Source organism: Lactuca sativa, chromosome 2 (genome assembly GCF_002870075.4).
Source record: "Lactuca sativa cultivar Salinas chromosome 2, Lsat_Salinas_v11, whole genome shotgun sequence".
Classification (NCBI taxonomy): domain Eukaryota; kingdom Viridiplantae; phylum Streptophyta; class Magnoliopsida; order Asterales; family Asteraceae; genus Lactuca; species Lactuca sativa.
The window spans coordinates 219,991,266-220,004,944 of record NC_056624.2 but is presented as its reverse complement, the minus strand read 5'-3'; the positions used below and the strand labels follow the sequence as shown (position 1 = coordinate 220,004,944).

Below are 13,679 nucleotides of genomic sequence, written 5' to 3'. Positions count from 1 at the left end.
TTTGGATTTGGAAAATCCGCATGGATAGGAACACATACACCATTAAAACCGAAGTGTCATAAGATTCCTTCCTTCATGAAGATGACTGTGAGGAAATGCTTTCACCAAGAGAGATTTTAAGAAGAAAGTGATTGTGAAAATTGTATTCTCGAATTTGATTATGGTTACGGTATCCCTTTCCATAATTCGAATTGTGATATTTGGCAATTAGTCTGAATTGTTTAGACACACACATGAGATATCTAAGGCAAAGGTGTATAAGATTAAGAAGCTTAGATAAAAGATTATCAAAGCATTAGGTATTAGAAATATGAACTTAAGAAATTCAATAGGTATTGTTTTCTGGAAGTTTAGCTGTTTTCTGAATACATGTCAAAGCTAGTGGGAGCATAAGTGTTGTTCTTATATGATAATAGTCATCATGATAGTGGGAGCATAAATGCTGTGCTTGTATGATTATTAAGGCAAGTATTGCAAGTTAGCAATATTAATTATAGAAAACAAGAGTTATACTTTGCAAAGTCGTAAGGGTTGAATAGTTGTTTTGCTATAATTAAGGTAGAGAATATTATGCTTCATTTCAAATCTAAAGGCTTAGGTTGTGGAATGTTAATAAATTTAGTCAAGGAAACATAGTGTGTTCTCAAATTTCGATTATGATTATGGCATCCCTCTTCATAGTTCGAATTGTGAGAACATAGCACATAAAATATTATGGCAGAAGATTGATAAAGTATCAGATCTTTATGTAAGACATTATGCATCATGTCCCATACGCTTCGGGTAAAGGATCGATTGCAGATGCTATAATATTTGACAATTTCAAAATTTTCCAAATGTCTGGCGCATTGGAAAAAGGACAAGAATCGGTTTTTGACTAAGATAATTAAACAACTATCAAAGGACGATCCAAAGATCGCTAAGGATTGGTCGCTTGTGAATAGTTGGAAGTATGGTATTGGATAGACCATATCGACATTATTATGAATAGATAAGATTCTATTAAGAATGAGTTGTCGTATGGCAAAATATGGAAATGTTTCCATATTGGGAGTTGGATATTGAGAATCTATGTCTAGATTAGAAACTTTTATGCAAGAAGGATGTTCAAAGGAATGTACTTTGAGTGAGAGACATCATATCTATAGAATTGTTTATGATAGAGATTGGCCAAGTCTTGATGATTTTGAGCTATGACTTTACGAAAGGATCATTGCATAAAATGTTAGAATCTAGCATAAGTAACAAGAATTTGATATTCTTGTACTTATGATAAGGATTAGGAGTTGTGAAATGAGTATGATTGGAAATGTGTTCATTTGATCTATTTCACAAAGTAAGGACCGTAGGTAACATTGTGTGCATGCTGAGAGCATAGGACAAGTGTAGTAATAATTCAAGTAAGAAGTTGATTACCCGAAACAACAAATAATGAGTAATCAATAAGGTGATAAATAAAAGGTGTTTTATTTATACTCAAAGGTTTGGGACCATATAGGATTAGTATTATTCTTGTGTTTCACTTTGCATGTTTTGACTTCCTGAATAATTAAATTGGTTCAGAACAATCAAATTATTCGAACGGACCACAGTCGTTCATATGTTGGAATTAGGTATGAATGAAGATTGTCGTGAATTTGTGTGTGGATTGTCTAAAGTGTATTAGACATAAGCAAATGTTTGTTGCAACGTTCATGAGTGCTTATGAATATGATTTGAGCATTGGATTAAACCCACGCTCACAAGAATCACTTCATTTTATCACGAGTGATTGTGAGTCGATAATATTGTATATTCTTAAAATTGAGACGTATGAGTTGTTATTTGCTGGTCGGTTACACATTGATGATAAGTAAACGCACCAGTAACTTGGTGTTATAAAACTTATTGTTGTGTGTGATTCGATAAGTGAATACAAGCAAGCATTGAGTCGAAGTTTATCCGATCATTTTATCCAAAGTGGAATAAAAGCGATATCTTTGGGCCCCTCGATGATTTAGTGATGACACCCTAAGCGCTTGGCCAAGCCGGGACTAATTTGATGTGTTCAATTGTAGTCTGTTGTCAATCGTCATAGATCGGAAATCGGGAAACAACACATAGACAGAGAGATTGATTTAAATCCATGTCTCAGTCTATACGATATCTAGAATGGAGGAATATATGATCCCTTATCTAAGGACACACGTATCTGACAAGATCAGAGTTGACAGAGGCTTTTGAAAGCTACGATTGCATATCAGGATCTGAAGTCATACGCATAATAGTTATTAGACTTATCCAAGTAAGAGACTGTTGGATTAGTGTCTAAGTCCATAACTATTTTGGTGTGTACTTGACCCGATGGTGCATGGTCCTTTTGGGTTGCCTTCACCAAAGCAACTTGATAGGATGAATTATGGAGAGAAATGATTAATTATGATTTATTAATATATTATGAGAATAATATATTAAAGGAGAAATCATATTGTTTAATTAATATTGGTCAAGAATTAATTGATAATTAATTTTGTGGCTAATAGAGATTAATTAAACTTAAGGGGCTGGATCTATAATTATAAGATAATTGCATTTGGGCTATGGATCACCTTGGAATAATAGGTTGGACGAATTCTATGGGGAAACCCATTAGAAATCGTCCAAGGGATATTCCAAAAGGGTCCATGAGCTGCTTAGGGCTTAAGCAGTCAGATTAGGGTTTCCTAGTTGAAAACCCTAATAGCCTACATGTATATATAGTACCCTTAAGCCCCAAAAACGTGGTGAAGAGTTCCACTAGGGTTTCTGGACGTTTTGGGCAGCCTCCTCTCTCCTTATTCTTCATCCTCTTGCTCTTGGTGTTTGTGAGCAATAAGAGGAGTGACAATTGTGACTCTAAGATTTCTAAAGCCATTACAAGGAGGATTTGAGATTGTTATTGCTACATAACAATCAAGGTAAGATCTAAAACCCTTTCACATGTTAATATGATTAATTGTATGCTAGAACTAGGGTTTAGAGTCTTGGATGAATTGCATGTACAATAGAGAAACCTAGATCCAAGCATTAGGGTTTGCATGAGCACATAGGATGTTCTTTTGGCTAAAACCCATCAACCTCAACGGACCAAAATGGGTCCTCAAAGAAGGATGGGAATATATGTTGGTTATGAGTCAGTCTCTATTATAAGATATCTTGAACCATTAACAGGTGATGTTTTTACAGCACGCCTAGCATATTGCCAATTTGATGAGGCAAAATTCCCATCATTAGGGGGAGAAAAGAAGATTTAGGAAAAGGATGTGTCATGGCATGAACCTTCTTTATCATATCTTGACCCTCTCACAAAGCAATGTGACATGGAAGTTCAAAAGATAATGCATTTCCAAGAAATGGCAAATCAATTACCTGATGCATTTACTGACACAAAAGGGTGACTAAATCATATATACCAGTTATTAATGTTCCGGCTCGAATTGAAATTCCACATGGTAAATTTGATGATAAAGTCACACAAAAAGGGTGACTAAATCATATATATTAGCTCACTTGCGAATGGCTAAAGTGCAACAGCTGGAACATCCTCTGCCCTAACCCGGGTCACAAAATCCTCCCCAAAACTTCTCAGATTCTCCAAGACTCTCACCGATTCGAGTATGGATCATGTGCTTTCAGTAGAACGGGTATAATACTACCTTCCACACCTATCCATACTTTCCTCAGCATTCCTCCTGAATCCTCCAAGTCACTTCCTCAAACTGATGCACCCAAGTCTCACAAAACCTCACTACTAACCCACTAATACATATCCTAGGCTCTCTTAGGTTCCCGAACCCACCCAATCCTCAGTTGTTGAAAGATTCCCAATAATGTCAACTAGCTACCTCATGAATATAGCCACATGCAACAGAGATCAGATAATCCTTCGAGTAAAAGACTCATCCTTAGAACAGTTAGACTCAGACGAGAGCTGCGCAATAGGGTCTAGTCTATCACTCTGAGATTATCCGGCCTGTGCCCCATGTGGCTTAGCATATTCACTTAGTAACTAACTCATAATACCACGAGTCCCACAAAGCACAAAGCAAGCAACATTCAGACAATGGAAATCTAACCAACATACTCCAATCAAATTATCCTCTAATCAGGAATCTGTACTAGCATACAATACCAAGGCTCATATAATCAGGCATTACCTAAACAGTCTATCCTATCACTGACTGATCAGTACTATCATGCAGCTCAACAAGCACATACAACAGGCATATAAGGCATCTTCGTAGATTCTAAGCCCTAATCTAGCATGCAGTTCTCACACACATACAGTAGGCATATAAGGCATCCTTCCTAGATCCTTACCCTAATCTAGCATGCAGTTCTCATAATCATATCATATCATAACATAGCATGTATAGGTATCTTGGGGAAAAATTACTTAAGCTCGGCTGATTGCACGCATCACACTCCTTGTTCTTTAACAAAACTCTTTATTTTAATTTTTAGAAAATTAATTTCTTGTAAAATCTTTCAAACCCCATATTTGAGTCCAGACACACCGGAGAGTGTTCGAATCCCTCAAACCAGGGCTCTAATACCAACTTGTAACATCCCAAAATTTAAGACCAAAAATTTCATTTTTAATGAAGCTATTATAAAACCAAATAGTATAGAAACGTCCATAAAAAAAATCCCATGTCAAAACCAAAGTGTCAATAATCAAAACAAGTTATCATAAAACAATATCAGAGTGTAATACCAAAGATCTCATGTGCGGAAAACATAGTGTGATGCGTTGCGATCAAGCCGACTCCTTTCCTTTGAAAATGAAGCACCTAAAACCAAAAATGAAAACCGTAAGCACAAAGCTTAGTGAGTTCCCCCATCATACCACATAACAAACATATTGTAGAGCAATTCTGGGGTGCCTGACCAAACCTGGCAGGCAATTTTGGGGTGCCCGACCTACCCTGTCAGGCAATTCTGAGGTGCCTGACCTACCCTGTCAGAAAATTCTCGGGTGCCCGACCTACCCTCCGGTTTATCTCAACCGGTTACGAGGACTATTTCACCTCATACTACTACCATATAATAGCATAGCATAAACATATTGTCAGGCACATCTAGGGTGCCCGAGCTACCCTTCGGTCCTTACGAACGTAACATGAGGACTATTCCCCCTACTACCTACTATCACATAACATCATATCATGCAAGCACATAAACATATCAAGTAGTAGCAAACCTAGACAATTATCATAAAGACAATCATCTATCAAACAACTCCTACTAGTGGGCCAACATTGTGGCCTTAGACCCACTTCTACTGGAAGGTAACTCACCTCTCACTGCTGAATTCCACTGCAAGAAGTCCTTAAATGCTGCCCTGGCCTACAAGATACATAACTAAAGCCCAAGTCCAAAACCAATCAAGCCCGAAACTCAGAAATCCATAAAGGCCCACTAATTGCCTAATTTTTTGAATTGGGCCCAAACCTTTACATGAGCCTCACCCTAAGCCCAATAACTTATTTCAAATTCAAACATAAATCCTTAGCTGGTCCAACAATCCACAACCCAAATAATAGCCCAAACCCGAAATGGCCTACAAGGCCCAATCAGGCCAAAATCTATCTTGGACTTATCCCAAGAAGGCCCAATCTCCGAAAGGCCTGAAATACCAAATAGGCTACCCTAACCAACTCCTGGTCCATGGTCCAAGGCCCAAAAGTCAACAAAACAAAGTGAGGCAACCAGACTGAGTACGCCTTGCGTACTCATCTTGTAACAGCCCGGAATCTCAGGTATTATTAAAATTATGTTTTTGGGGTGATTTAAGAGGGGACTCGGCGAGTTGGAGCCTAGACTCGCCGAGTAGGATCGCAGACTTGGTCGCGGGTCCGCGACTGGACTCGACGAGTCCAGATATGGACTCGGCGAGTCGACGCTGTTCAGCAGAAACCCTAACCGTTCAGTTTGGCTCGTATTTAACGCCTCTTAGGCCGTCATTTTCAGTCTTTTGGTCGATTGAGAAGAACCCTAATCGCTGTGGACGTCTAGAGCAGAAGAGAAAGCTTTTGGAACTTGGAAGATTTGGTTAGGCAAGAAGAAGAGGGATTTGGCTAAAGGAATATCAAGGAGGATTGAGTCCTGAGATTTGGGGGACACAGAGAGTGCGTTTTCAGGTAATACTCGGACCAAATCTATTATTTTGATGTGTATGTGAGTTTAGGGTTTATGAAACCCATTTAGTGATTAGATGGGTTATTATGTTATTACCCAAACGCTTTTACCCCAGTAATGAGTTGATTAGACGTCCAGAGGGTCCCATGGTTGTATACCTTGGGACCATACGTAATTCAGGAAGCAGTTACTCGTCTGCATGGCATGGACTCGCCGAGTTGTTCTTCAGACTCGGCGAGTAGCTTGAAGATTTACTGGGACTCGCCGAGTTGTTCTTCAGACTCGGCGAGTGGAGTCGGGGTGGCCCCGCGATTCTTCCAGGAGTAACTCATCGGGTCGAGGAGGGTACTCGACGAGTAGATAAGGAATCTCAGAAGTTGGAAGACGTCTAGACTCGCCGAGTCGCCATGGTACTCGCCGAGTCCGGTTGAGCTGACCGTTGACCGTTGACCAGAGTTGACCTAAGTCTGACTTCTTAGGGATAGTCACACTTAGAAGAGATAAGTATTAATGAGTTACGTAATGTTATAGGGAGGTTGTAGCTCGTCGGTTGTGCACGAGTCATTTCAGGAGTTGCTAGCTTTCAGCATATACGAGGTGAGTCTTCTCACTATACTGTACCCGGAAGGGTTTGACTGTGTGACCGGAAGGTCGAATATGTTATGTGACATGGTCGAATATGTTATGTGATATGTATGCTATATGTGATAAGTAAATTGTTATATGTGTTATGTATGATATGTGGGCCGGAAGGCAATATGTTATGGGCCGGAAGGCGATTATGTTATGGGCCGGAAGGCGTTGTATTGAGGACCGGAAGGTCAGGGCCTGGAAAGGCGTATGCGTGTAAGTGTATATTGGGGAACTCACTAAGCATTTATGCTTACAGATGTTGTGTATGTATTTCAGGTACTAGCGAGGACCGTGGGAAGGCGCCGGCATGATCGATACACACTGAAGATTGTTCTATGATCTTGGGAGTTTGAATAATTGTATTGACCGAATAATTAAACTATTTATGCCTTGTTTTTAATGGAAACAATTATGTTTTAAAAACGAAAAAATTTGTTTGAAAAATTTGAGTTGTTACAATTGGTATCAGAGCCTTGGTTTGAGGGATTCGGGTGCACCTTTGGGGGTAACTGAACTCAAACCGAGGATTTGAGGAAACTTTTCAAATAAAGGCATAAACTTTTGTAAATGGTTTTGTGGTAAGCAAGAAAGAAGCAGTGTGTACGATCAGTCAGCGCCCGAACGGTAAAGATCCCCAAAATACCTTACAATATTATATGATATGAATTGTTATGCATGCTAGAAGACTAGGTATTCATGATAGGACTAGAGTGGCCTGATTTGTGATGCCTTAGTCTAGGGAAGTTTGCTTATATGAGATGCTTTGCTAGTATGCGGGTAGATAGTGCATATCAGAAGTAGAGTACTCACTATCTGGAGTTTGGGGAGGAGGACTTGGGATGAACATTGATGCGGTGTGGTCGGTAGTATTGGGCCCGTACTACCGAGGACACCGGGTCAGTGGGAGGCCCAAGTAAGAATCCCTGGATATCTGGGACTGAGTAGGGTTGCGTGACGAGTATGATTATACTCGGTAGAATCTCTGATAGTTTTATGTTGTATTTCAGAGATATCATGGTTAGACCGCGGCACGGGGCAAGTACGAGCGGTGTGAGTGACGAGGATATTCGTCAGATGATCCACGAGGAGGTGGCGGCGGCGATCCGGGCTGAGATCCCGGAGATGTTTGGGTCTATCAAGACCACCCTGATGGAGACGTTCGACGAGCGGTACGCCGCATTGACTGAGGCTGCAACCGCTGCAGCTACCGCAGTTGTGGCCGCTGCTAGGCCACAGGGGGGTGATTCATTGCTGTTCCGAGAGTTCAGCAACACGAAGCCACCAGAGTTCGATGGGACACAGGATCCGATTGCTGCGATGAGGTGGATCGCAGATATAGAGGGGTGCTTCTACACTTGTTCATGCCCGGAGCACCTGAGGGTACGGTTCGCTTTGAACCAGCTCCGTCTGGGAGCCAAGGACTGGTGGAAGTTCGTGACGGCGAACTTCACTTTAGCAGAGATTGCGGCAGTGACATGGGAGGGGTTCACTACCATGTTCAGGGATGAGTACGTTCCCCCGGTGGAGCGGGAACGATTGGTTCAGGAGTTCTTAACCCTCAAGCAGGGTACTGATTCGGTGGCGGCGATCACGCGGAAGTTCCATGAGAGGGCGATGTTTTGCCCCGAGCTAGTGGCCACAGAGCAGGCTCGGATGAGCCGGTACTTAGGTGTTCTGAGGAGGGAGATCCGGGAGTTTGTGTCAAACTCCACTTACCATACTTTTACTGAGCTTCAGGCGAATGCCAGGAAGCGTGAGATCGAGTTAGAGACTCAGGCCAGGGAGGAGGCCGAGTCTCAGCAGGCAGACCGGCGACCGGCTCAGTCTCAGCCGGCAGCCAAGCGGATCAAGTCCGCCGATTCGAGGACGGGAGGTTCGAAGAACCGCACTTGCGTAAAGTGCGGTAAGGGTCACGATGGGGCGTGTCGAGCAGGTGCTTGCTACAAGTGTGGCAAGGAGGGACACATTGCTAGGGAGTGTCCCAAGGGATTTATGGTTTGCTTTCATTGCAACCAGACCGGCCATCGGAAGGCCGAGTGCCCTCAGCTTCGTCAGGGATCTGCACCTGTTGCCAGGACTACTGAGACTCGACCGGTGAAGGTCGAGGCCCCGAGGGCTCGTGGGAGAGCCTTTCAGCTGACTGCGGAGGAGGTCCGCGCTGCGCCCGATGTTGTGGCAGGTACTTTCCTTGTGAACTCTGTGCCTGCCTTAGTGTTATTTGACTCGGGTGCGAGTAGGTCCTTTGTGTCCTTAGCCTTTAGTCAGCATATCGGCGTTAGTCGTGAGTCGTTGAGTCGACCTTTGAGAGTTTCTATAGCTGACGAGAAGGTGATTTGTGCTACGGAGGTTCTTCGGGGATGTGTACTAGAGATTTTCGGGATTGGATTCCCAATTGATCTGATTCCTATCGTGATGGGGGATGTCTGTGTCATCGTGGGCATGGACTGGCTGAGCCGGTTCGGCGCTGTCATCGACTGTGAGCATCAGTTGGTGACTATACGAGACCCTAGGGGGGGAGTTCTTTCGGTGTACGGCGAGGGTACCCGTTCGGGATCAGCTTTTTGTTCGGCCGCTAGGGCGAGGCAGTGTCTACGGCAGGGCTGTAAAGGTTTTGTGGCGTATGTGATGGATACGCGGGAGGTTTCCGTGAAACCGAAGTCAGTTGGGGAAGTTCCGGTGGTGTGCGAATTTTCAGATGTCTTTCCCGAGGAGTTGCCGGGAGTGCCGCCTGTGAGGCAAGTAGAGTTTAATATCGATCTGGTTCCGGGGGCAGCGCCTATTGCTAAAGTGCCCTATCGTCTTGCACCTCCAGAGATGCAAGAGTTGTCCTCGTAACTCCAGGAGTTGCTGGGGAAGGGATTCATCCGGCCGAGCAGCTCGCCATGGGGAGCACCTATACTGTTCGTCAAGAAGAAGGATGGTTCACACCGGATGTGCATTGATTACCGGGAGTTGAACAAGCTAACGGTCAAGAACCGTTACCCGTTGCCAAGGATCGATGATTTATTCGATCAGTTGCAGGGAGCATCTTGGTTTTCCAAGATCGATCTGAGGTCAGGTTACCATCAGGTGAGAGTACGGGACGAAGACATCCAGAAGACAGCGTTTAGGACGCGATATGGGCATTATGAGTTTGTGGTGATGCCTTTTGGACTCACCAATGCCCCGGCTGTGTTCATGGATCTCATGAACAGGGTATGCAGGCCGATGTTGGATCGGTCAGTGATCGTATTTATCGACGACATTCTGGTGTATTCGAGATCGAGAGAGCAGCATGAGGAGCATTTGAGGGAGGTCCTTGAGGTATTGAGGTCGGAGAAGCTTTATGCAAAGTTCTCCAAATGTGAATTCTGGTTGCGGGAGGTCCAGTTTCTAGGACATGTGGTTAATCAGAAAGGGATATTGGTCGACCCGGCCAAGGTTGAGGCGGTGATGAGTTGGGAGGTGCCGAAGTCACCCTCGGAGATCAGAAGTTTCCTTGGGTTGGCAGGGTATTATCGGAGATTTATCAAGGATTTCTCCAAGATCGCAGTGCCACTCACCAGATTGACCCGGAAGGGTGTTACATTCTCATGGGGGCCCGAGCAGCAGACCTCCTTTGAGACACTTCGCCAAAGATTGTGCGAAGCCCCGATACTAGCTCTTCCAGAAGGGATGGAAGATTTCGTGGTATATTGCGACGCATCAATTTCGGGATTGGGTGCAGTGTTGATGCAGAGGGGTCATGTGATAGCTTATGCATCGAGGCAGCTGAAGCCTCATGAGGCGAGATATCCCACACATGATTTAGAGCTGGGGGCAGTAGTGTTCGCTGAATTCCACTGCAAGAAGTCCTTAAATGCTGCCCTGGCCTACAAGATACATAACTAAAGCCCAAGTCCAAAACCAATCAAGCCCGAAACTCAGAAATCCATAAAGGCCCACTAATTGCCTAATTTTTTGAATTGGGCCCAAACCTTTACATGAGCCTCACCCTAAGCCCAATAACTTATTTCAAATTCAAACATAAATCCTTAGCTGGTCCAACAATCCACAACCCAAATAATAGCCCAAACCCGAAATGGCCTACAAGGCCCAATCAGGCCAAAATCTATCTTGGACTTATCCCAAGAAGGCCCAATCTCCGAAAGGCCTGAAATACCAAATAGGCTACCCTAACCAACTCCTGGTCCATGGTCCAAGGCCCAAAAGTCAACAAAACAAAGTGAGGCAACCAGACTGAGTACGCCTTGCGTACTCATCTTGTAACAGCCCGGAATCTCAGGTATTATTAAAATTATGTTTTTGGGGTGATTTAAGAGGGGACTCGGCGAGTTGGAGCCTAGACTCGCCGAGTAGGATCGCAGACTTGGTCGCGGGTCCGCGACTGGACTCGACGAGTCCAGATATGGACTCGGCGAGTCGACGTTGTTCAGCAGAAACCCTAACCGTTCAGTTTGGCTCGTATTTAACGCCTCTTAGGCCGTCATTTTCAGTCTTTTGGTCGATTGAGAAGAACCCTAATCGCTGTGGACGTCTAGAGCAGAAGAGAAAGCTTTTGGAACTTGGAAGATTTGGTTAGGCAAGAAGAAGAGGGATTTGGCTAAAGGAATATCAAGGAGGATTGAGTCCTGAGATTTGGGGGACACAGAGAGTGCGTTTTCAGGTAATACTCGGACCAAATCTATTATTTTGATGTGTATGTGAGTTTAGGGTTTATGAAACCCATTTAGTGATTAGATGGGTTATTATGTTATTACCCAAACGCTTTTACCCCAGTAATGAGTTGATTAGACGTCCAGAGGGTCCCATGGTTGTATACCTTGGGACCATACGTAATTCAGGAAGCAGTTACTCGTCTGCATGGCATGGACTCGCCGAGTTGTTCTTCAGACTCGGCGAGTAGCTTGAAGATTTACTGGGACTCGCCGAGTTGTTCTTCAGACTCGGCGAGTGGAGTCGGGGTGGCCCCGCGATTCTTCCAGGAGTAACTCATCGGGTCGAGGAGGGTACTCGACGAGTAGATAAGGAATCTCAGAAGTTGGAAGACGTCTAGACTCGCCGAGTCGCCATGGTACTCGCCGAGTCCGGTTGAGCTGACCGTTGACCGTTGACCAGAGTTGACCTAAGTCTGACTTCTTAGGGATAGTCACACTTAGAAGAGATAAGTATTAATGAGTTACGTAATGTTATAGGGAGGTTGTAGCTCGTCGGTTGTGCACGAGTCATTTCAGGAGTTGCTAGCTTTCAGCATATACGAGGTGAGTCTTCTCACTATACTGTACCCGGAAGGGTTTGACTGTGTGACCGGAAGGTCGAATATGTTATGTGACATGGTCGAATATGTTATGTGATATGTATGCTATATGTGATAAGTAAATTGTTATATGTGTTATGTATGATATGTGGGCCGGAAGGCAATATGTTATGGGCCGGAAGGCGATTATGTTATGGGCCGGAAGGCGTTGTATTGAGGACCGGAAGGTCAGGGCCTGGAAAGGCGTATGCGTGTAAGTGTATATTGGGGAACTCACTAAGCATTTATGCTTACAGATGTTGTGTATGTATTTCAGGTACTAGCGAGGACCGTGGGAAGGCGCCGGCATGATCGATACACACTGAAGATTGTTCTATGATCTTGGGAGTTTGAATAATTGTATTGACCGAATAATTAAACTATTTATGCCTTGTTTTTAATGGAAACAATTATGTTTTAAAAACGAAAAAATTTGTTTGAAAAATTTGAGTTGTTACACATCTGGTACGCTAACCCTACACCTGTTGGGGCTAGTACGCACCGCGTACCAGGTGGGTACACCTAGCGTACTCCTTTGAGGTCCAACCCTCTCCAAATGAGCATTTAATCACTTCAGCCCTTGCTCCAACTCTCCAGTCTGACTTCTATAGGTGACTCTTCAAGTAAAGTTGACAAATTTACTAACATGCATGGCTTAATGGGACTCTAGAGCTAAAAAGAGCTTAATGGATGGTATTAACTCATGCTTAGACTCAAACACTTCAAAAAGCTTGCACCTATATGAGAGAAGGGACCTTAGAATGTCCAGATCCACAAGTTTGAGTCCCTAAAACGACCTTAGCTCACCAAGACCAAGAAAAAGGCTAAAAATGGCCAAAAACCAACCCAAAAGAGGATCTATGAAATGGAACGTCAAGATCAGAGTTTTTTTTACCTCCAATGGGTTGCAAAATATGAGAACTTTTAGGATCTACATGCTCCCTTCCATGATCAATACTTGAACACCACCTTCCTCCTCTTATACACACACTAACAAGTCTTCTTTTAAGCTCCAAGATCCATCCAAGGCAATCTAGGGTTTCATGGATGCGAAAAAGGGTGGTGGATGACTTGAAATGACCTATGGAAGGATATAATGTGGCTTATATAGGGCACAAGTCGAGAAATTAGGGTTTTAGTCTGAAGGGACTACGCCTTGCGTACCCCTTTGTACACCCAACATACTCAAAACCACCCGCGATCCTTCACTTTCATACGTTGGACGTACCCCATCTTACGTTGGGCGTACCCAACTAAACACATGCAAAAATCCTTGCAGGCATGGGGTTGATCTGTCAAGTATTTCCATCAGGGGCTAATTCTGGCAAAACCCTCAAAGTGTCATAACTCACTAGTCCTAAGTCCGTTTCCAACAAACCTTATATCCATGAAAAGGTGGCGAGAAACCCTACGCTTCTAGCAATACACCCAAGCCTATTGTGACATCCCCATTTTCACGACCAGAAAATACCGATTTTTGTTTATGCTTTGTTTGAAAATCAGAGTAACATTTTAAATAAAAGTGTTGCGGAATTTGTCCCAAAATAAAATATGATAAAGATTTATCAAAAACATTTCCATAGAAATGTATTTCATTAAAAAGACTCGAGAT

General features: G+C 43.4%; 1 protein-coding gene across 1 annotated transcript; it reads left to right on the top strand.

The window, feature by feature from the left end:
* Positions 1 to 8,102: 8,102 nt before the first annotated feature.
* LOC128132121 (uncharacterized) lies at positions 8,103 to 12,495 on the top strand. Its single transcript, XM_052768168.1, has 2 exons — positions 8,103 to 8,971; positions 12,345 to 12,495. Exons 1-2 carry the CDS (start codon positions 8,110 to 8,112, stop codon positions 12,377 to 12,379), a joined length of 897 nt encoding a protein of 298 aa, XP_052624128.1. The 5' UTR covers positions 8,103 to 8,109; the 3' UTR covers positions 12,380 to 12,495.
* Positions 12,496 to 13,679: the final 1,184 nt, after the last annotated feature.